The following is a 24,776-nucleotide window of genomic DNA, read 5'->3' as shown; positions in this document are numbered from 1 at the left end:
TATAGCCTCATAATAGATCTCTCTGTTGCCACTTTGTGCTATTAGCACCTATTCTTCCTAAGGTAGCCAGAGTAATCTTCTACAAATGGGGATCATATCATGGCCCTCCCTTATGGGCACATCCTTCAATGGCTCCTCATCTTGCTTAGCCCTTATCATCATAATCGGTGATCAGGCCCTTGACTACTATTCCCAAGTAATCTCCTGTGACTCTCCCTCTGCTCACTTAGCTCCTTGTCAAGTTGGACTGCTTTATTACATATGTAAATCTCTCTTTTTTTGCATTATTTGGGTAAAAGTTGGAAAGCTTTCAGATCAAAACCATGTGTAGGTTGGCTGCTTATTCATGGTTCTGTCATCAGACTTGAAAAGACCTATGATTTAAAATGGATGGTGAGTGGATATTTGATCCGGGAGTCCTTAGATCTAAGTTATATACCAGCCTACATTTCTTTGGGCTTAGTATTTGTGAAACAGTTATAAGAGTTTGGATGAAAATATAAATGGTATGGACATACAAGGTAAGACCTTGGAACGCCTGTGTGTCATTATCCCCTTGGTTTTCTAACCAGCCTGTCCCAAAATTTTAGGGATCTTAGACGGCCCATCTCTCTTGGGGTCTGAGGATCTATGAATCATAGGTTTCCCATTTCTGATTATATTTGGCCCATCAGGCTCCAATCCCTGTCCCCCAGAATTAAATAAGAAAATATGTTTAAGGATGCCCTTTTTGATGAAAACCTATAATAAGCATAGATCCAATTGTTACATTTTCTAGGCAAGACATTAATGGTGACAGTGTTGACTGGACTTTTCCCCTCTGGTACTGAATTTGTAAAATTATTACCTTTAAAACCAAGCTCATACTTAATAGTTTCATTTTCTTTTTGCACCTCCCTTTGGGTTTCTTTGCCTCCTGGGTGGAAATTTTCAAAAATCACAGTCCTGCCCTAACCGGTTTGGCTCAGTGGATAGAGCGTCAGCCTGCAGACTGAAGAGTCCCGGGTTCGATTCCAGTCAAGGGCATGATGTACCTTGGTTATGGGCACATCCCCAGTGGGGGGTGTGCAGGGGGCAGCTGATCGATGTTTCTCTCTCATCGATGTTTCTGACTCTCTGTCCCTCTCCCTTCCTCTCTGTGGAAAATCAATAAAATATATTTTTTAAAAATCACAGTCCTTAGGAGATTGAAAACTAGAATCTCATCAGTTCAAAATTTGCAAAATACAGGGTGGGGCAAAAGTAGATTTATAATTGTTCATATGGGAAATAATATAATAACAAATAACACAAGAATAAACTCTGTGGTCCTCATACTCAGAACTATAAGCCTACTTTTGTCACACCCTGTACATTGGTTCAGAAAAAAAGGGGCTATTCTACCCTTCAAATAACACATTTTTCATGTATATGTTCCCTGAAGGTCATGTTATATAACAACAACATGGAGTCTGTTATTATATAAAAAATGAAAAACTGAACAAGATTTGTAGACATTTGTAAACAGTCATCCATCCCCCAACCCCGTCTTCTCTCCTGCATGCCTCATGGATCTAACTGATGAGGTACCTGACATTTTTTAGTCTGTGAAAGTCCCTACCTTTGGTTTTTAGAGTATGTGGGTCTTTTACAAATGTTTTCTAAGTGATATATTGGTAGGGCAGCAAGAAGATTCAAATTGACAGCCAATCTGACCTTTTAGCTAAGTCATCATTTGGTCCCTAAATTATGTGATTATTCCTTATTCTTTAATTTCTCTCTAAACAGCAGAAGAAACCTCACTACCTATTCTGAGTGCCTGAAATGACAAAATCTTTTATGCATTTTTTTCTTTTGCTTTGGTAGGTTCTTCATGTCCAGTTTCCTCCAAGATAGCACCTAAATTAATTTTAGATGATACTTGAGATTTTTGACTATCTTGAGTGCTGAAAGGTGGGAAGTAGTCCAACAGTTGCAAATTTTGGTTAATGACACTATTTATCTATTTACTAGAGGCCCAGTGCACGAAATTCTTGCACGGGTGGGTTCCCTAGGCCTGGCTGGCGATCAGAGCTGATCAGGTTCCCTGCCTCCCCCCCTCCTCCTTCTCTTGCTGCCCGCGTCCGCCTCCACCCACCCCTGGTTCCCTGTCCCAGTCTGGGACCTGCTGGCCAGGAGGAGGGACCAGCAGGTTGGCCGGCAGGCCCCATCGGTGATCGGGGCCTGTGGGCTGGGGGCTGCTCCTGCATTGAGCATCTGCCCCCTGGTGGTCAGTGCACATCATAGCGACCGGTCATTCTGGTCATTCTGTCGTAACGGTTGCTTAGGCTTTTATTTATATATAGAGATAAGGGCAATGGTGACCTATTCCATTAGCACCTACTCAGGGAAATGTGGCAGGGCTGACTGACCTTTTAGGTTTGAATCCATTGTGAACAAATCACTGCCCTTGGTTGTCCTAAGCTTCCATAAATGTTAGCGTGTAAAAGAGAAGAAATGAAGGGGAGAAAGCCTTGAGTTTGAATGCAAGACAGAGAGACCATCACATTCCCTTTCTTTACACTTTAGAAGTTCACCTGGACCCCTACCGAACGTGGTGCCCCGTCGCAGACTGTCAGACGGTGTGCCCCGTTGTGTCAGGTGACCCAGGACAGCCTGTGCTGGTGGAGTGCCCTTCCTGCCACCTGAAGTTCTGCTCATGTTGCAAGGATGCTTGGCACGCCGAGGTCTCCTGTAGAGACAGTCAGCCTATCGTCTTGCCAACAGAGCACGGGTAAGAACAAAAATGTGGTATTTGGGATTATTCACTAGTTTCCTCAGAAACACAAAATATATTGCTTGGAGGAGGAGTTACCTTGTGATGGAATTTAGAGATTCATGATTTGCCTGCAGCACTTTCTGAGAAGTGTCTCAAGACTGGCAAGTTGTTAACAAAGACTAACCCACAAAAGCATTTCTAGAGGGATTTTAGTTATTTACCCCGGAGCATCTTTCAGATACTGCTGAAATTAGAGTTTTGATTTCCCTGTAGTTAGAGAGTCATGTGGTCCACTGGTTCTCAGTTGGAAGTCTTAGCTTATTCACAGCCATTTGCTTAATATCAGGCCCGCCAGCTATGGACATACCTCATTCTTCCGGATTGCAAAGTGTGCAGAAATTATTTTCTCCCCTATCTAAATTGCCAGCTCCTGAGGCGTGCCAATCACAGCAGAGAGAAGACAGCAGCAGAAACAGCCTTCAGTATAGAGCAGTGCTAAAAATGCCTAGGTACTAGAGGAAAAGAGCTTATCTCTCACTACTTGATGCTTTGAAAAGGTGGTGCCAAGGTTGAGATTCTGTTATGATGAGAAGCAATTAAATCTGTACCTTTCAGTAGGGAGGGTTTTATGGCAGCCACAGGGCCCGGAGTGAGAGACCTTTGTGTTTGATCCCGTGCTTTGCTTGAGGCTATGGCTGTTCTGCACCAGCAAGAACAGAAATGCCAGTGTTGCAGTCCAGTTGGCTTAGCCCTCAGCGCCCTGAGAATGTGTAGAGCCATTCTTCAGGCACAGCAGTGCTACCTGGCTGTGACACTGTGCTTGAATCTCAGACCAAACAAATCAAGAGGGAAAACAGATCCAGTACACAGGGCAGGCATGTGCCCTTTTAGCCAGTGCCACCTCCATTTTCACTGCCACCACAGTAAGGTCCCGGGTGTCACAGGGCAATGTAAAGATCCCAGAGGGAGAAGGACTGAATTCTGACATTGTCACTTGGCATCCATGTGACCTCATGCAAGCTACTCAGACCCTATGGGATGTTTCTCTATTTGAAAAAAAAAAGGGCGGGGGGGAGATAATTAAAATAGTAGCTGTCCCACTGCTCTATGAGGTTATTGTGAGCACCAAATTCTGTCAGAGTTTTTACAACACTGTGAAGTGGGTGTCTCTGGGCTGGGTGTCAGTTTTGATGAACAGTAGCTGAAGGGCTGCCCAGTTCTGTAGCTCATCTAGTGTTCCCTGCCACACCCACCCTCCCCTTCTTTTCTATGTCCCTCTGAGCTGTGACCCTGTATTGGCCTATCCATTTGTTTGGAGCAGGTCTTTTCAATGACATTGGGCATCTACTTTAAAGTATTGATTATTGACTCCCCACAGCCTCTTTCATTTGTTTATTTGAACAGCTTATTAGATGGATTATCTATGCCCCGTCAGATCCTGAGCTAGTTTTCTGTCGTGTAGCAGACTTCTTGCACTTTTTATTCAGTGCGTGCTCAGAGAATGAAATACTAATTGGGCAAAATAATGAATTGAATCAGTTGTGGAAAATACGACGATATAATCCACTCAAAGCCAAAGATAAATAAATTAAGGTATTTTTTGGTTTTGTTTTGAGTTATCCGAACAACTAATAATTTCTGTCACACCAATTTTTACCCCCACCCTTTTCCCTGGGGGGTGAATTAAGCACAGATTACAAAGAGTTCACTACCTAAACATCAGGAGCCTTAGGAGATCCAATTGCTGGCCATAAAATTGAGTTAGAAGGGCAATATTTATCCATTATATTTACCATAGCTTATTCTTACCATAGGTCTGGTTAGTGTACACCCTTGTGGTCCTGGCTTTTAAAAAAATCAGGCAGCATTCTCCATCCCCACCCAATAATTTCTCATCCACTGTGTTTCTAGGGCCCTTGTTGGGACAGATGCAGACGCCCCCATTAAGCAGTGCCCATTTTGCCGGGTTTATATCGAACGCAACGAAGGCTGTGCTCAGATGATGTGCAAGAACTGCAAGCACACGTTTTGCTGGTACTGTCTGCAGAACCTGGATGTAAGTTCCACGTGGAAGACTCTCTCCCGCATCTTTCTCAATCCTGTACCTGTGCAACAGCCAGTGTCCTACAGCCTTTCCTTTCAAAATATTGAGCCTACTTTTGTCCTGCCAAAAAAATAATTTTTCTTAATGAGACTTCCTGAGCCCGCTACTTTAGATATCCATAACACCTGTCACCTTTGCTTTAAAAGGCAAGCTTTTGTTTTAGGGATATTTCCTGCTTTGGGGGCATTGTTTCATTCTATTATGTAAAGGACTATTAGTGTCTTAGTTTTATGTTGCTATTCTAAAAAATTACCACAAAATTTTGGCTGAAAATGACACCAACTTATCTTTAACTCTGAACATTAGAAGTCGAATGTGGGTCTCACTGGGTTAAGATCAAGGTGTCCTCAGGGCTGCATTCCTTCTGCAGGCTGCAGGGAAGAATCCGTTTCTTGGCCTTGTCCAGCTCTTGGAGGCTGCCTGCATTCCTTGGCTCGTGGCCTCGTTCTCTATCTTCACAGGCTGCAACATCACATCCCTCTGACCCTTATTTTATAGTCATAGCTTTCGGAGTCATTGCCTCTGACCACAGCTGGGAGAGCTTCTCTATCTTAAGGACCAGTGAGATTAGATTGGGTCCATCTGGACAATACAGGACAATCTCCCCTATCTCAAGGTCTTCATTTCAACACACTTGAAAAATCCCTTTTGCCATGTAAGGTAACATTTTCACAAGTTCTGGGGAAATGCCATAGGCATCTTTAGGGGAGCAATTGTGCTGCCTACTGCCAATAGGTTGTTTTCCTCTTTGAATTTAAAGAAAAAAGCCATTCAAATCAATGGTGTCTCTCAGGTAACTGTCCCATTCATTGGCATGACAGAGGTATTGCTCCTGTTTCGTCATGGTTCCCTTCTAGACAAAGAGGTTTGGTCTCATTGTTCTATTTCCTAACCGTTCATGAAGCATGTCTTCTCAAATTCAGGTGGAGTTTCATTCAGTCCTGTGCTAAGGCTAGTGATAACCTCAGTTAAAAGATGATGTAAAGGATTGTTGAGAATTCATCCTACTGTTTTCAATTACAGTGTTTTAAAGTTTAAGGCCGCCTACGTAGTTTACAGGTATTCCCAACTTGGGCAGTCTGGACCTATACAATATGTGCATGTCAGTGTAAGCCCTCAGTCATGGGTGGGTGGCATTCTTTCCCAGTTGTCCATATTAATTGCCCAGTTTGCTTCAATTCAATAAGCAAGTCTTGTAGTGCTTCAGTATCATACGCAGTTGCAGAGTGAGCGTGCAGTTGATACAGCATGCATGCTGGCCCCCATGTGCCTGGGTGTTAACTGAAAATTCGATAAGTTGTTTAGAATGACATCTATGAGCAAGTTATCTTAATCAGTTTTATGTCAGTGTTTCAAGAAGAGGTATAAATTGGGGAGAAGAAAATTGACATCTTAGCCTCTAGAAGCTTAGCAGTTCAGGTTGAGAGAAATGTTTTCATTCTTTTAAACAATTCTATTATAATCCTTGAATTACCAGTAAGTTTGATAGTGGAGACCTCTTATAAATCCAGAGGAGTGCTATTCTAGATGAGGATTTGATGGATTGTACACCCCTCAGCTTTACAAATGGGAGAAGTCTTTTTTTTTTGTTTTCCTCCAGATTTCACCAGAATATTAATTGGGTTCAGATCCACAAGCAGGCTGAGCCCATGAGGTTCTCTTTAGGAAGCCAGAATATAAGGGGATAAATGTGTGCACCAGATCTCTCCATCCTCTGGCCGAAATGTGTTTGTGGCGTGGAGTTGCAAGAACACACTGTTCCATCACTTGACTATTCCAGGACTCAGAGACTAAACGGCACAGATGCCAGGTGGCTGGATACACAGCATTGTTTTCTGGTCATTGTTCTCTGCGATCTCATGTTCTTGGTTTTAGCCAGGGGCATTGCCTTGTTGGTAACGATGTTTTTCTGTAGGCAAGTGTTCCATGTCACATGTGGTGTTGATCCTTGTTTATAGGAAAGTTGTAGAGCATGGGTCTAGGAGAAGGGTGATTGTCAAAAATCCAGTCCCTAGACAGACACCAAACAGTGATTTTGACTTTTTCTCAGGCATTGAGGGTGTTCCTGCCTTGATCCTCATCCCTGCTGTTTCAGAGGATGAGGTATTCCTGTCACTGCATAAAGCTAGGTGTTCTTTCTTTTGGGGGCGGTTTAAATGTGTATTAAACCAAGCTTTTCAATGATACCCACCTATAGTGTGTAAACAAATATACATGTAAGTAAAAAAAGTCTCTTATATTAGAATTAATGGAAAAACTAAAGGGCCCTTTGCACATTGGCATCTTACCTCTCCTTGGGCCGATGCCATGGGGCCTTGTTATAGTTAGAGTTCAAAGGAAAACCAGAAGGAGTTTAGCTCAACTCCACCTGCTAGGATGAATTTCAAGGTAGATAATTTCTCCACATTATAGTAGATTGGGTTATAGCAGAGCAACAGTATAGTTTTCACATTCACAGATTGTCTGAAATTGTGCAAATTAAGCTTCTCTTCTGGATATCGCCCTCCCTTTTACCATTAGTAAGATATGATAGACCACAGTGGTTACAAAAATAGATAGCTCATAGAGTAATAAATATCGACAGTTAGCAGAGCACAAACTTATAAAATGTTCCTTTTTCCATAACGAGCAGAATACCATAAGCATGTTTAAGGGTACAGTCAGCAGACTTCAGAGTGGTGAGAGAGCATTTGTAAAGAAAAAACGCTCAAGTACAAAAGCCAGCGCAGGAAGTGAGTACAGATGAGAAACATACAAAAGACAGAATTCTAATTCTTCACCTCTGATTGTCCTACAGTTTTCCCTTTATGAATCTTAAAAATAATACTTTGTTACCTTTGTACAAACTTTAAAAATGGTTAATCATGAGACAAGCAAAAATTGAATAACTTAATAGCAGCACTAAAATCAGTGAAACCTGTAGCGTTTTGTGTGCTTTCATATATACTTCTGTGGATGGGTCTTTATAATGCCCCCAAAGTGTTTTGATAGTTTTTAAAATTCCCACAAAAATCTATTTTACAGTCATTTCAGATATAGGAGGGAAAAAGTCCTGAACTGGAAAATGAAAAAGGTCAAAATCTCACACAGTGACTGAAAATCCATGAATATATGTCATTCTTATGCTCCCTTAACACTTTATCAAGTGCTCTGTAAGGTCATTGTAATGCTATTCTGAAAACAATCTCATTTAAGAAGACACAGTAATTTCTATTCTAATTCTAGAATAAAAAGTACTTATTTCATATAATGTGTGTTTCAGCGAGTTTGGCATCTACTTGGTTGTACTTGCCAGTGTCACCTTAAAACTTCATCACAGCTTCATGGCAGACGTGAATTGTCAAAGTTGAGTACTAACACTACCACCTTCTAACTGCTCACCGGGAGGGAAGGGTACCCTTGAGCTGTCCTGAAGGTCACTTCAGCCTAGACCAGTATCTCCTGGAAACTTTGGCAAGGGAACTTGCCCCCCCAAATATCCATAATCTAATGTGTTTCTTTAACTCGCTAGGTTAAATAAACAGGTTCCACAGACATACTAACATACACTCTACCCCTTCTAGATGCAGCTTTCCCAAACTCACTTAATCTTGCCAGGGAACACCCAGAACCACCACTGGATCCCAGGACACTAGTTCCCCGTGGAACACAGTTTGAGAAATGCCATTCTAAACTAAATTTTCTAAAGTAGTGGTTCTAAAATTATAGTGAACATCAGAAACATATGGAAAGTATGTTAAACCATAGATACCATGCCCCACGTCAGAAGTCTGCAGTGGGCCCGGGAACCTGCGTTTCTAAGACAGTGAAGCTGATGGAGTGAGGACCACACTTTGAGTGGTATCCACCTAGGCAACACCCCACACAAATCCCAGCTGCAGGAAGCCCTCCTATGGCCTCAGGAAAGATTGCGTATGGCATTTGCCACGATCAATTAGCTCATAAGATCAGCCCACTGACATCGGAGAAGGTCTGGGGCACCTTGGTGGGGTAGAGGAGCACTTTACTTGACTCTTGGCTCTGCCTCTCCCCACCAGGTGACTAGGCACAATGACTGCATCTTAAAAGAGTAATAATAGTCTTGGCCAGTGTGACTCATCACCAGTTCATTTCCCGGTCAACGGCACATACCTGGGTGTCAGGTTCAATCCCCGGCTCCGATTGGGGCACATGTAGGAAGCAACTAGTTGATGTGTCTCTCACATCGATATTTCTCTTTCTTCCTCCCTTTCTCCCTTTCACGCTCTAAAAAATTGATGTGTCTCTCTCACATCGATATTTCTCTTTCTTCCTCCCTTCCTCCCTTTCACTCTCTAAATATCAATGAAAAAAGTATCCTTGGGTGAGGATTAACAAAAAATAAAAATAGAGGAATAATAGTGGCTCTCTCTCAGGGGATCTGTGAAGCTTAAAGGAAACTACCTAACAAAAAGCATCAGACAAGAAGAATGTGTCAGTCACAGTAGTTAAATCCCAGATGAGTTGTCTGTCTTCTGCCACTACTGAGCCTTTATGAAAGCACATTCTGGCAGCCAATGAAGAGAAAAGAGGCTAACCCTCCCCCTCCCCCCCAAACAAAGAAAACACAGTGAGAGGAAGATGTATAGTGGATTACTTACTTAAAAATATCTAATTGTTTAAGAAAAGATAAACTCACAATCAAAGCTCTTAATTATGTTGGCTTTGAGATAGTGTTGAAAAGTTATAGTCTATCGATCTTTGAACATACTCTCCTATTCTAGCATGTTGTTGATGCTGGTTAAATTTTAACATCAAGAGAATGTGAAAAAAAGTCTTTTACTCAAAGTATGAATTAGATCTAAAAAATTTAGTTGAGATAGTTCCAGTCCCCAGTGGGAGGACGAGGCATTCTTAATCTGCTTTGGATACCTTGGCAACTTGTCCTTCAGTTATCTCTTCTCTCTCCTCCAACTTCAGCATCCACTCTCCACTCTCTAGTCTCTAAATTATCCATGCATTCTCAACTGTCCCACTTAAAAGTGGGTATGTAACACTTTTCTCAAGTCTACATCTTTCCATTTCTCTTGTCCCTTCAGCTGCCAATAAAGCATACTCACCTCAAGCTGTTGACACTTCCTTACCTCCAGTCATTGCCGCTCTCAGATTGCCACTTAGTCACACCCCGACTGTGTTCTTCCAAGGCTTCGAGTGACTGCTTTTAGGTAAAATCCAAGGAACACTTCAGTCCTCATCTTACCTAGATTCTCTGCTGCCTTGACATCTTGACCACCTTCCACCTCTTCAGGTTTCCCTTCTACATTTCTGGCCTCTTCTCAGTTTCCTTTCCAGGCTCTTTCTTGATCCATTCTTACATGGTTGTGTTCAACAGCCTGCTTGCCTCTCAGTCTGCACTCTCCCTGGGTAATCTCAGTTACTTCTGTGGTTTTCCTACCCCATGTACACTTATTCCCAAGTCTTTGCCCCCAAATTCACATCTATGTAACCAACTGCCTTTTGATCAGTGCTGCTTGGATGTCTCAAGTATCTCTCAAGTTCAACATGTCCAAACTGTGGTCGTCACCTCCCAACAAAATCCCTCTCTCTGGTGTTTCTCTCAACAAAGCCACTACCTTCTACCCAGTGACTTTCCCCTCATTGTGCGATTTCTCCCTATTTCCCCACCTGTTAATTACCCATCTTAATATCTCATGATTGTATTTCCTCTTCTCCATCTCAACCACTGGCATTTTATCACCTTGTTTACTACAACCATCTCTGAGCTGCCTCCCTCATGGTCCTTTCATTTCCTATCACACCTCTGATAGAGCTACCTTTTGATGATAATTGGTCAGGCCATTGATCTCTATTAGACTCAGTCAAGAGTCTCATTGATGATCCTGTTTTCACTTGGTGATATAGAAAACTACTGAGATAGAGTCTAAATAAAGATCATGGGCTTGGAATTCCTAGAAGCTGTTATTAATAGTACCAGAAAGAGCCTTTGCTTCCACTAAGGTGATCTGATGTAGTTAGTATCCATCTCTCAATTCAGAATTACATGCTTACCGAAACCTTTCTCTTTTTTTTTCAGAACGACATTTTCCTCAGACATTACGACAAAGGGCCATGTCGGAATAAGCTTGGCCACTCAAGAGCCTCAGTGATATGGAACCGAACACAGGTACTCTGACCTTAAAAGGAGCATGAGATACACCAGACTCACAATGGCTTAGAAAACCTGCCTGTTCATCCTCCCCACTTTACTCCTGCTTACCCATTCTAGCCCGGGAGGTTCTGGGGAATTCTGGGGCAGGGCTAGGGAAAAGTAATGGATCAACTGCCTGGAGTTAATTCATGAGCACAATACTCTTAAAGATAAGTGGGGGAGCAGGGCACCAGAGCAGCCAAGTAAATAACAGTGATTTGCGGAATGAGGGCAGATGCTCTTTCCTCCTGAAAAAGATGGTGGGATGACTTTCCTACAGCCCTTCATGGGGCATTTGCTATGAAAGGCAGTGCTCTAAACCTGATGAGCCCCTGCAGGGGCTTAGATCCCTCTGTACATGCCATTGTGTGATTATGTGACAGGTTCAAAGGGAGCCATGGTTTATTTTTAATAGTGTTTCATATTTATTAAAGGCTATGCTTCTTTTGAAGGAGCCAGTGTTAATAGCCTAGTAATCATTATTAACATCCCTATGAAGCTGTTGAGGAAACTCAGGTAGAGAGAGAGCCAACACCAACATTTCATGATTATACTAAGCCCGTGCCAGAGCCTGACTTAGCATTTGGTTTGTTCTCACCTTTGATTTAGTGTCTGGTATCTTCCTGAATTATTCAGTTCAGACCACTGCTGGGGACTGGCTAAAATGTTCCATAATTGTGACTGTTTTATGTGTCTGAGATGGCGTCTTAGTCAGTTCAGGCTGCTATAACAAATTATTATAGACTGGGTGGGTTAAACAATGGGAATTTATTTCTCATGGGTCTGGAGACTGGAAGTTCAAGGTCAGGGTGCCAGCAGGGTTCAGGTTGGGTTCTGGTGAGGACTCTCTTGTTGGTTTACAGATGGCCATCTTCTCATTGTGTTCTCACATGGCAGAGGGTGAAGAGAGAGGAAGCCAGCTGTCTGGTGTCCCTTCTTCTAAGGGCACTAATCCCTTCATGAGGGCTCCACCCTCATGTCCTAATTTCCTCCCAAAGAACCCCATTTCCAAACATCATTATATTGGGGATTAGGGTTTCAGTGGGAATTTTGAGTCCATAGCTGATGGTATAGTAGACATGTAGGAAGATTCAACTGCTAAAATAGTTTTTCTTTCTTTCTTAATTTCCAGGTGGTTGGGATTCTTGTGGGGTTGGGCATCATTGCCTTGGTGACTTCACCCTTGCTACTCCTGGCCTCCCCCTGTATAATCTGTTGTGTCTGCAAGTGCTGCCGGGGCAAGAAGAAAAAGCATGACCCATCCACAACCTAAAGATCTCTGTTTGTGTCCGCGTGCCACGTAGCACAGTGATAAAGCCCCAATTGGTGAACTCGCCTCCTTTTTCTTGCCAAATTTTGGAAGTGCCTCTGTGTCCAGACTTTGAACTTGCCTGCCCACCTGTGGCGCCAGAAAAGGCCAAGCACTGGTGTGTGTGTTCCTGTGTAAAGAGAATCAGGTTCTGCAGTCCAGGTTGTATCTGTGGAGCATGTCAGAAGCTTCAGGTTCTTGGGAAGGAACTAACACAGCATCATTTTATCACCTAAAGGATCCCGCGGGACTGTTCAACTTCCAGCCAAATTCAAGGAGCCTGAGTGAACAATTCAGTATAATAAAGGTGTTGTCACGGTTGGCAACATACATGATAATTGAGAAGCTAGAGTCTGTTCTGTGTTGATCTGACTACCAAGGGAAACATGGGGGGAAACCCATGGATGAGACCATTTCAGGGGAAATTCTCGTCAGAGTGATAAAGCAGGCTGCTTATCGCAGGAGGTGATAAGGTGGCTCTGCCTCTGCCAGCTCCTGGGCGTGCTTTCCCAGCATTCCCACAGTCACTTGGCAGAAGCACAATAGGTTTCTCCCTGTGTGATCTCAGCTTCAAGCAGGAGAAACTGCTGTGCAGAGGAAGTTGTCCCTTCCCAGTAAAAGGGTTTCAGCCTATAAAACAATATGGTCTAATTTAGTCTCTCTTTCTTGGCAAGTATAACTTTTTTAAGGTGATAAACTCTTCTCAGAGAGCCAGTGGCTGCTGTCTACAAGCTTGTTTTACATGAAGTATTTGGGTGGAGTGGCAGAGGTTCAAAACCTGCATCATAGATAGCAGGGCCCTTTCTTGAGCGCTGTGTTCATACACCCCAAAATTTACAATTAGACCTAAAAGTACACACCAAGAATGAGTAGTAAAGTCCATATGTATATCTAGAACCCATATAACTTGCTGCCCACCTAGAATTTCTGTCCACTGGGTGTGCCTGGATAGATACATAAAATAATAGTGTGTATTATTACACACACAATAGTAAAACACACAAATGTTTATGTAAAAGCCATTCTGTATTTTCTTCTGTGACTAATATTGTTTAATATAAAGCAACCTAAAGGTTTTTTGCATATTATATATGTAAATTTTGGTTGTACGTTCTTGACTTACTCAAGTATAGACTCATAAACATAACTCTTTTAAAAACAATACTTAATATGACATCATGCAAACTCAGTTTGTAAAAATACTGATTGGTAATCATGTTATTTACCTTTTTTTTGAGAGAGAGAAAGAGAGAGAAACATCCATCAGTTGCCTCCAGTACTCGCCCTGACCAGGGATCGAACCTACAACCTAGGTATGTGCCCTGATCGGGAATCGAACCTGTGACCTTTCGGTGTACAGGATGATGCTCAGACCAATTGAGCCACACTGGCCAGGTTATTTCTATATTTTCAAACACAATTCAGAGCAGCTGTCTTCTTAGCCGAGTTTAGTGTCTGTTAAGGCAATCTGAATACTTTTCTGTATGTACAAGGCACGGATAAAACAACCAAAATATGTAAGAAATAAAATGACTTGTTTTTCCCATTATACCATAGCAGATTTTGAATAAATGGGTTTTGAAAGGACAATAACTTTTCTTCCAGTGACAGGATGACATAATTGCCATCAGCAATGTAGCCTGGTGCCTCATGAGAACTGTATTAATGACAGTGGAGAGCTCTCCTTGAAGCCATGTCAGGAACTATCAGGACCTATGATATGTTCTGAGTAACTGGATAACTACATTATTAAATTGCTGCTATCTGGGCCTATTATTGCCTATGTAATGGAATATATCCCAAGTGGGGATGTGTATATTTAAGGAACTTTAATTCACACATACTATGTATATACGTATGTATATATACATATAGTACTTTTGGTCATGTATATTTTTATTTATAGTTTGTATAGAACATTGATGAGAACGCTGGGGAAACTTTTGAATGGCAGCCAACCAAAAACATTTTTAATCATTTATTAGAAATTTCTCAATATTAAGTGTCTTTATTTTCCTTCAAAACTCAAAACACTTCAGAAAAAAGAAATCAATGATCTCCTCTATCAATGTATTTCATATTAGTATAAATGTGTATATATATATATATTTGAATAATTTGCTTTGTTTTACACTGCCTCGTTATAGTAAAAGGCATTTATAACTGCTCAGGGGAATCACAGGGACTCAACTGAAATTGAATTTTTGTGTCAAGAATGTCAATAGTGGCAGCATACTACTCTGTAAACTCTTCAGGCTTGGTTCCACAAAGAATCTTAAAATGGGCTGATTTCAGGTAACCCAAAAGACTATGTTATTAAAGGTGGAGCTCCTGAATTTGGAGTAAAAGTGGAAGAAAATATCTATGTTATTTCCTTGGAAAAAATGGAAGGAACAGTCTTCTCACAGAGATACTGTTATATCAGAATTAGCTCCTTTGTGTGTGTATGTGAGGGGAGAATAAGGAGTGGGGTTTGTCAAAAAGACTTGAAATAACTGGACTTAAGTTTTTAAATGTTGAAAATACCTGGGAAACGGTGACTTCTTCCCTCAATAGCTAAGAGAATTGGCCTGTGTGAGATTGTCAGGATCAAAAGGAACAGATTGGTAGGTGAAATCTCAGTATATCTGGTGCATCAGGGTTGAGATGTAAGCCAATCTAGAGAATTTGTTTATAAAAGAGAGAGCTGACAACTTGATAACCTAGACTGATGTTGTCATTTTGGATAATTGCCAGTGAAAGGGTTCAACCTTGTCTCCTCCCTTTGTCAGCTTTATCCTTCCCTAGTGGTTCTCATTCTGTATTAGGAAGAAATCTGGGTCTGCATGATCATGTTTGGATGTTGTAACAAAATATTTTTGTGTTTGGAGTGGTTGAGTCCATTTGAAATAGAAATTTTAAAATCCCTCACCAAAATTGGATGCAAGAACTTAACCATCCAGAAACACTACTGGTTGTAATGGCATAACATCTAGCCATTGCCCCTTCTAAAAACTCTTCTCTTTTTCTTAGGTAGGGAAATGAGGAGGAAATTCATATGGAAGGACATTTTAGAATCTTAGGCATCCTACTGGTTCATGTTTGTTCTGGACTTGACGTTTCTCTTTTGAAGGAGGTCTTTGAAAAAGGAATAATTTTGAATTTTCTTGGAGTCTGCATCACAGTGACTTTTCTTGTAGCCTGCATCACAAAAATTTTACCTATCCAAGTCTGAAAATCTAAATGCTTATTTAAATGTAAATCACTGCTTCTTGGAACCCGAAATTGACTCATAAATTATTCAGAATCTAAACATGTATGTATTATTTTAACCTTTCCTACACAGTGCTTCTAAAAGACTTTCTGTTCATGAATGGATGCCTTTATGTGTATAGAATCATGTATATATGTGTAGCTTCAGAGACAATTTCAGAACGCCTTAGATAAATGATATTTTAAAATGCTGCCACAATTGATATCTATAGGCTATTACATCTCATGTTGATTCATAATCCAGAAAGTTTTGTTATGTATTTAAGAAATTCCTGTCATGTTATATTTTTCCAATGAATTGAGAGGAAAATAGCTGTTTTAGTCTCTCTAGCCCCAATAAATGTGGAACAGGAAATCAAGTGTGTTAACTCTTGTTGTGCTGCATGTTTTTAGACATGTTTAATTTTATCATCTAAAATGCCAGCCATGTCACTATTAAATCCTAGGCTCTGCAATACCATGTACGGAAGTGACTCTTGCAGCCTGTTTCTTAGGAGAAATGGGAGCAAACGTAACACCTTCACTTGCTGCAGACTTACTTGTATGTGCGATATTCCACACTGCCAGTGCACAAGCATTAATCATTATCCAGAGAAATAAGCAATAATTGAGGTCTTTGATCATTCTAGTAAAAAGTGCTGCTAGGCATCAAAGTCATTAGTTCTGTAAAACATGCTTTCTACAGTCACTTCTAATCTTCCACAAGTTTATTAGAGGAATGTGTTTCCTTGTTATGATTTTTTAAAAACAGGATTTAGAGTGTTAACTTAAGGTTATTTCCCTTTGATTAGTATTCAAGGCAGGACTCCCCTAAGTTGAGTGCCAGGAGTTGGTTAACAACTAGAACTTGTGTTCCTATAAAACTGAAAGCTCACATTCGTATACTGGCCTCGATGCCTTTTTATTGAATATTATATGCTTCTAATATACCTGAGTACAAAGGTTTATAATTGACTTATAAATTGAAATTCTATTTTCTAATCCTTTAGTTTTGAGGAAATCAGTAACATCATTTTAAAACATTTTGGGTTATGGTTTCTTAATTTGCTTAATCATCTCCTAGAATGTCAACATTATTTCATGTTTAAAGTGTGCTTATTGTTTCCTACACTTGAATTTGCATTCCCAAAGAATTATTGAATGAATCACTTTATACAGCAGTGATTTTAATCAACATCTAACCAGCAGACTCATTGCAACGCAAATTATGGATCTAATGAATTTGAAGATTTATAATTAGGATTTTCTGTCATTCTGTTATTTCTACTTGTTAGATAATAGATCTAGGAGCATTTTTTAGACCCTAAAGATAGTTTACAAAGTTACATTATGAAAAAAAAATTGTCTTTAAATAATGTAGTAGCAATGATAATGCTTTTAATATATTTTACATAAGCTTTTTAAAGAACTTGGAGAACAATCCTATGAGATAAATTGAGCAGGTCCATGTCAGGGAGAAAGCAATGGTTTCGTGTTCATGTCTTGCCAAGGGTCACACTATGAGTGGCAGCCAGAAAAAGAACACCAGACTCCTTGACAGTACTGTAATGCTCTTTCATTGGTCAGTAATTCTGAGCCGGCCTTCACTCTCTTATCTATGAGTCCCAAGAGAATGTACTTCCCTCTCAATTATTTGCATCAGTGGAGGTATATGTAAGAGAATAATTTATTATTTTGAATAGTCACTTTGTGTTTTGGTGCACCTGACAATGTGCCTAGGACGGATGGCCACCCCCTGAGATCAAGCCCAGTCACTCCCCGGGCTTCAGCTGGAGAAGGGCAGGAGATGGAACACCGGTGATTCATTAACTGACTAGGTGGTGTGTATCTGTCTTGCCACTATTGGAAATAGACTTCTACTTACTTCAAATGCCAAAATGTTTGCCTCTTCCACACAAATACAAAGTTCATTCTCACAGTGAATGTTTACAATGCAGCAATTGTTAATGCACATCCGAAGTCTCCTATTAATGTTACCAGCTTGTGCTCTAATGTGTATTTCTGGCCTATCATCACATCAACCGACTGACAGTTTCAACAGCAAAAAATGAGGCTCTAAATAATGAACTTCAGATATGTATAAAGAGGTTGTACTTTGAGTTCCATTTTCTGCTTTTATGTTTTTCAATTTATTACAAGCTTATCAGTTTTTCTATTTTGTATATTAAAACTAGAACTTAGGCTTTATGAGAAGGAAATTAATTCTAATAGTCATTTTATTTGGTAGTTCCTTGGTGACCTGGCATGATTCAAGGGTATATGTTCTATTTGGAGGAGTGGATGGGTAAAGTTACATTTAATGCTATTGAACACATTCACATAAAATGAACATGAAGGTTTTCTTGAGGTGAGTTATGAGACTTCTGATGATTGATCAACCTGGACTTATTTTTTTGTATCTAAGTCAGTTTGTTTAACTGAAAGCAAACAAGTCCAGAAATCCACACACCACCCTGCATCATGTGTCCTGAATTCCAGCCGGGCCCTGGGACTTTGGCACCACAAGGGCACGTGAACGGAGTGTTGGCAAACCTGGTGTCCTGGGTACAGAACAAGTAGGCAGCGTCTTCTGTTCTCCCTGCCCTCTGTTAATCCAGGTGGAGTGGGGTGGAGGTGACAGACACCCAGCTTGCAATAAGATGACTTCAGTTCCAGGCCTTCCTTTACTCTTGACTCGTGTGTGATTCAGGGCCAACCATTTATCATACAGAATCATTTCATCCATCTTAGCTCTGGCTTAGGAGTAGGGGATGAGATCATGAGTGTCTAAGTACTTCTAAGTGCTGTTTGTTAGGAGGTGGAGGAGAGGGAGCCATTGCAGTACTGTAGGGTATTGTGCTGTGCAAGCTATGGCTGTGAGTGTGCGTGCTGAGTTTTCAGCCAGACACCAATCCCAAAGGAGAAGAGGGAGCTAATAGATTTCAATCTAATAAAAGTGTGTTGAGGCAGGAATGAGCTCAATAAGTAAGTTGCCTTCCTAGATTTATGTTGCTTTTTTTCATGAAGAAGTATTTCACAAATAAACATTTAGCTAATTTTATGCTCTATTAAAATGGAGAGAAAAATGCAGACTTAATATCAACACAATATTTGGAGGGAGGCAGAGGTTTACATAAAACTTGCATTTACATGATGCTATTTACTTTCACATTTCATTTTGCTCTTCATATTACTCTAGAAAGTAGATGTTAATGTGCCCTTTCCCCATTTTACGATGGGAGATGACATTCAGGGGTAGGTGACATGGCATCAGGTCATACAGTGGGTTGGCGGCAAAGCTAGAATTTGAGCCTACGTGATGCATGAGCCAGCTCAGGACCTCTGAGCATTGTTTTAAAATTTTTGAAGTGATTTCAAACAAATCATTTATATTAGCCTCAGTTTCTATACATCAGAAGTTTGGCATGATTTGGCTGGGCTCTCTGCTCAGGGTCCCACTGGGCTAAAGATCCAGGGGTTGGCCAGGTATATTCTCATTTGGGCTCAGGTTCTCATACAAACTCACTGGTTGTGGGCAGAATTTAATTCCTTCTTCCACCTTCCATGTGGCCCCCTACATCTGTAAGCCATGTCAAGTCCTTCTCATACTTCAGATATCTTTGACTTCCTCTTCTGCCACATCTCTCTGACCTCTATTATTTTAAATTTAAAGTGGCTAATGGGAAAATGTTTATGTTTGTCATTTATCAACAGGAAATTTAACTTTTTGCTGTTCTGTTTCCTTAACCTGTGAAACTGACAGTTTGCAGACTGATAGTATCGTGTAGAAGAAATCACAAACTCAGGGAAGAAGGAAGAGCAATATCGAGCTTCCTACAAGGGAACCTTTGATCTAAAGTTTCAGTTGAGCCTGGCATGGCCAAGGTGTTAGCAGCAACCCTGCTTCTGGCTGGCGTTCACGGGAGATCCGCTTGGTCTTCATAGGAGACAGATTTTCCCAAATGGATTTAGAAGAAAGCCCGATCTCGTTTTTTAATTTAAAAATGTTCTAGTATTTTTTTAAATTTATTTTTCAATTGTAGTTGACATACAACATTATATTAGTTTCACATGTACAACCTAGTAATTGGATGATTATATACTTTATGAGGTGCTGATCTCTCTCTCTCTCTCTCTCTCTCTCTCTCTCTCTCTTTCTCTCTCTCTCTCTCTTTTTTAACAAACTTTCAGAAGATTGAGGATCAGATTGAATCTCGTGGTGATTCCAGGAAAGACAACTTCTTTCAATAGCTTTTTTAAAGTACAGGGTGGCCCAGCTGGCATGGCTCAGTGGTTGAGCATGGACCTATGAACCAGGAAATCACAGTTCAATTCCCAGTCAGGGTACATGCCCAGGTTGTGGGCTCGATCCCCAGTGTGGGGCGTGCAGGAAGCAGCCAATCAATGATTCTCTCTCATCATTGATGTTTCTATCTCTTTCTTCCTCTCTGAAATCAATAAAAAACATATTTAAAAATAAATAAAAATAAAGTACAGAGTGGTGTTTCCACTCAAGTCAGACCAATAAAGCAATGGGGTTGAGTGAACCAGTTGCTGCCTTTTATGAGGGACCTGCACCAAAAGTCAAGGTCATCACCTCCTCCCCTTTCCTGCTCCAGTGCAGGAATACAGACCCTCACCGATGCTTTAGAGGTTTGGGACTAGAATGGCTATTCCTCTGACTAGGAATGGAAGACCAGAGGTGGTGTGAGAACTCTACTAGTCCCTTGTGGCTTTGGACAATTGATCTCTGTCTCAGTTTTCTCATCTAGAAAACTGGGAGTGATTCTTTGCTGGGTCCAATGCAAATCTAACTTTCTGTGTAAGATGGCAAAGATCACCAGTACCCACAATGCGACCCAGTACATAAGAATAGTTAGCACAAGGGAAATTCTTATTAGGCGAGAAATTGGTAATTGCCAGAAGAAGCTTCCATTTGCTGAATTATGGATAATTCCAGAAGCATGTGAAATATATTACCGGTTTACTTAAAATAAACAAATTCCAAGAACAATAGTTGAACTTCATGGTTTATTTATAGTTCTTGATGGTTGAAAAAAATTTACAACAAAAGTTGCTTGGGGAATTTCCAGGGACATGTCCTCTAGTACTTATATTAAAAACATCAGAACCTCAGCATCCTTATTTGAAGCACACAATGGACTCTTCTGAATGTGTCAGTCTAAGGAGTCTTTTTAACATTCAGTTACTTGTTATTGATTAATTTTTCTGGTACACATTGCATGTTCTGTGGGTTGAAACAAAGTTAAGGTAATAGTTAAGGTAAAATGCATATGTGTTAATAGATGGTATATAGGATTGTAAATATATATATACACATAGACTCACACACACTCAAGTTGACCAATAAAGCAATGGATTTGATTAACCAGCTGCTGCCTGTTGTTGAGGGGGCTTGCATATATAACTGTGTGTGTGTGAATAGTTGAGTGTATGAGTAGGCACATCTACTTAGGTACAAAGAAATTATCAGACTTAAATTTTATTTTCAAAAATAGAACACAAAATTACTGGATTTCAAAAACAGTAAAATAAAAAGTGAAGGTTAAATATTCAAAATTTTTGACTTTGGAACTAAAATGTGTTTACTTTTCCATGCATTACTTGAAACCCACAATAAGTTGTACTTACAGATAATTGCTTCCACTTGTGACAAAATGTTTCCATTTAGGGCTTTTAACATTTGAGAGAAGAAGCATTTCATTTTGAGTGGTCATACTAAAACTCACTTCTAGCATTCTTGTCTAATGTCACAAATATATCATAAGCAAGGAAGTAAAGCAAAGACTTGAAAAAAAATCTTCAGTCTTAATTTCTATTACCCATTAAACATTTAAAAAAATATTTATTGTTGAAAGTATTATATATGTCCCCTTTTCCCCCCATTGACCTCTCTCACCCCTCTCCCAGCCCCCCGATCTCAGGCCTTTACTACCCTATTGTCTGTGTCCATGGGTTGTGCATATATGCATATGAGTTCATTGATTTCTTCCCACCACCTACCCTCCCTTGCCTTCCCTCTGAGGTTTGACAGTCTGTTCCATGCTTCTCTGTCTCTGGATCTATTTTTGTCCATCAGTTTATGTTGTTCATTAGATTCCACATATGAGTGAGATCATATGATAGTTATCTTTCTCTGACTGGCTTATTTCATTTAGTATACAGTAATGCTCTCCATGTCCATTCAACAGCTGTTGCAAATGGTAAGAGTTTTTTCTTTTTTACAGCTACATAGCATTCCATTGTATAGATGTACAGTTTTTTAATCCACTCATCTAAGACCTGTACTCGGAAAACTACAGGACATTGAAAAAAAGAGACAGGGAAGATATACACAAGTGGAAGAATATACCATGTTCATGGATTGGTAGAATCAACACCATTAAAAGGTCCATACTACTCAAAGCAGTCTATAGATTCAAATATATTTAAAAAAATAAAATCGTTCAATTTTATTTGTCAATTATACTTCAATAAAGCTGAAATATAAATAAATAAGTAAATAAAAAAACTGTTGATTGCATCTTAAAATGGAAATGATGAAAAAAACAGAAATGATTGTATTCCTTCCATATTACCCACTCACAGTCTATAGGGCATTTCATTTTAAAGATAACACTGTAAATTACATGAGTAAATTTAGCTTCTTAAGGTTCATCTTATTTCCTCTAGTACCCACAGTGTATCCCTTGGGTGCACCTAAGCCTGTTTGAGAAGCATGGGCCCGTAGCTGCACACACTGAGGAAGGCAAGTCTATTAGGTTCCCAGTCTCATTACGAAGTACGTATTCAGTGCCCTCTTTGTATACACAAACGTGTGGCAACGAGTAGCCTAAAGTGAGTGGCTTAGTCGGGTTTAGGAAAAAGAACACATTGGGCTATAGCAAGATGACTAGCCATACTAGGTCCTGCCTGATGCATGCCAGGATGTGGGATGTGGAGGAGGATAGACATGGCTAGAACTTTTTGGTCAGGGGTTTACAGAGATGGTAACTGGATCAGGGTTTTGAAAGATAATTAGGATTGGGATTACGAAGAAGACAAAGGCATTACTGAGAGGGGGCATGGTGAGATCAAGGTGGCTTGGGGAGTGAGGAATAGCCAAATTGAGCTGAAACAAAGTACTTGCAGGGCACAGGAGAACCAGAAAAGGTTGAGGAAAGAGACCCTTGACTGCCAGGCTCAGGGGCTGGTAGGCAGCCATTTAAGGTTCTGAGTTTGAGGGTTGATATGTGCAAAGACACACTTTAGAAGGTTAGTCTGACAGCAGTGTGTTGGTTGAACTGTAAGGGAGAAAGCTTGAAGTAGTATGACCAGTTAGGGGACTAGTGAATTATTTAATGAAGGCCTGGTCCAGAGTACTGTCTGCATTTGAAGGTGGGGTGGGGGAAGGTGGGGAGTGCAGAAGCAAATGAGAAAGAATACATACATACATACAGGTATATAATTCGATAGCATTTTGGTGGTTATAGAATAAGTGCTTTCTAAAAGTATTCCATCATACAATTATTTTCTTACTTAAACATATTGGTATCAGTGTCTACCCAAAGCCAGCTTAGAAAGGGTTTTGTTACTATGAGGCTTACTCATAGGACTTACCCTTAAATCATTTTTGGAACAAAGCAGAGAATAAATACAATTACTCATAGGGCATGATGAAAGAAGCAGATCGAATGCAGAAAAATTGTATGGGAGATGTATTTCTACTTGGTTTCATAACTTTAGTTAATTCTTATGAAAATAGAGGTCACAGGAGAGTTTCTTATATTAATGAATTCATTAGTGTTTAAAAAATGCTTTTGACCCAATCACCTTCTTTTCTGGGGGAGAGAGAGTCAGGAGCACTGAAGTATACAACCAACTTAACAAAGACCGGAAAAGGAGCTGAATTCTGAAAGTGCTTTGAGGAAGTTAATTGACCATGTTGTTTTCATTTGCTTGGAAAGGAATTCCCTTTGAAAGCAAAACGAGGTGTGTCCTTCCCCTTACTCAGCTGCCACTCTGTCTTTTAAAAAGATAAACTGATGTAATCTTATGTTATATACTCCCATTTTGTATATGAAGAACTAAAGCTTGTAGTGATACCACTTAACTCAGTGATTCTTTTTAATAACTGATGATTAGTCCATTCTGCCCTTTGCCCATGGAAACCATTTGCTCTCTGTAAGTCTGACAGAATACTTGTTGGAGGCCTGCTTCATACAGCTGAACACAGACACCAGGGACCAGAGAGGAGGAATACAGAATTCTGTGCAATTTGGCCTCCTGTTAATCAATACCCATTATTTTAGAAGAAAAAAAGGAATAGCTGCATGTCATGATCAGAAACCAACAAGACCTTCCTTGTAACAAATAGTGCCCCCCTTCCCCCCCCTAGTTCTTGCATGCTGATCACTTGATACTCAGGGAAGCAAAGTAAAACTTGGAGAAGAGCTTGGAGATTTTTCCTAAGTTCTTCCATAAATATTGGTATATGCAAATATTTCTCTATCGATTTTGTTAATACTTTTGTTGTATTGAAAGGGTGAAGAATTGAGTCATATAAAGAAGTCCTTTAAAATTAAAAACAATCTCTGATTCTCAGAATGATGCCTTTATCTGGTTTTCCCTCAGTTGCTTCTTAATAACCAGATATTTGTCAGTTTTCTTAGTCTTTTCAAAAAGTGAGCTCTTGGATTTAATAATCTTATTTTGCTTTCTTTCTAATTCATTAATTTAAAAAATATTGACATTTTCTTCTGCTTTTCTTACTATTTTTTAAATTGTCCTTTTTTACTTCTTGGGTTGAATGCTTCACTGATTTTTATTCTTTCTTGTTTAATTATAAAAGCATTTAAAACTATGACTTTTCCTTTCAATATATAATGTTTTCATTGTTAGTTTTTCTACAAAATAATCACCATATTGATTTTTACTTTCACTCAATGGATGTGGTTAGATAGGTGTATTTTCTTTTTCCTTAAAAATCTGACAAATTTCTAGGTGGGTTTATTTTTGCATTGGGGTCACACGTAGCTCATACAATATCCACTTTTGAGAATGTACTGAGAAATTATTTTGTGGGAAAAAAATTTGAAGGTATTCCATCAACAAGTATTTTCTCTGAAGGGTACAAATTTTATTTATTTATTTATTTATTTATTGGCTTTATTGAGGTATAATTGACAAAATTGTACAATTTTATTTTATTTGTTAAAAATATTTTTTT

General features: G+C 39.9%; 1 protein-coding gene across 5 annotated transcripts in view; it reads left to right on the top strand.

Moving 5' to 3' along the window:
- The window catches only part of RNF144B (ring finger protein 144B), a 126,470-nt gene extending 113,066 nt beyond the window's left edge, over positions 1-13,404 (top strand). For all 5 annotated transcript variants that reach the window (XM_005860810.2, XM_005860809.2, XM_014535242.1 and 2 more), the window contains 4 exons: positions 2,548-2,752; positions 4,649-4,793; positions 10,894-10,983; positions 12,140-13,404. In XM_005860810.2, the coding sequence (XP_005860872.1) occupies positions 2,548-2,752; positions 4,649-4,793; positions 10,894-10,983; positions 12,140-12,280 (581 nt within the window). In that variant the 3' untranslated portion in view covers positions 12,281-13,404. The remainder of the gene's footprint in view (positions 1-2,547; positions 2,753-4,648; positions 4,794-10,893; positions 10,984-12,139) is intronic.
- Positions 13,405-24,776: the final 11,372 nt, after the last annotated feature.

This window comes from Myotis brandtii, unplaced genomic scaffold (assembly GCF_000412655.1).
Source record: "Myotis brandtii unplaced genomic scaffold, ASM41265v1 scaffold1402, whole genome shotgun sequence".
In the NCBI taxonomy this organism is placed as follows: domain Eukaryota; kingdom Metazoa; phylum Chordata; class Mammalia; order Chiroptera; family Vespertilionidae; genus Myotis; species Myotis brandtii.
This window is presented reverse-complemented; position numbering and strand designations above follow the sequence as displayed.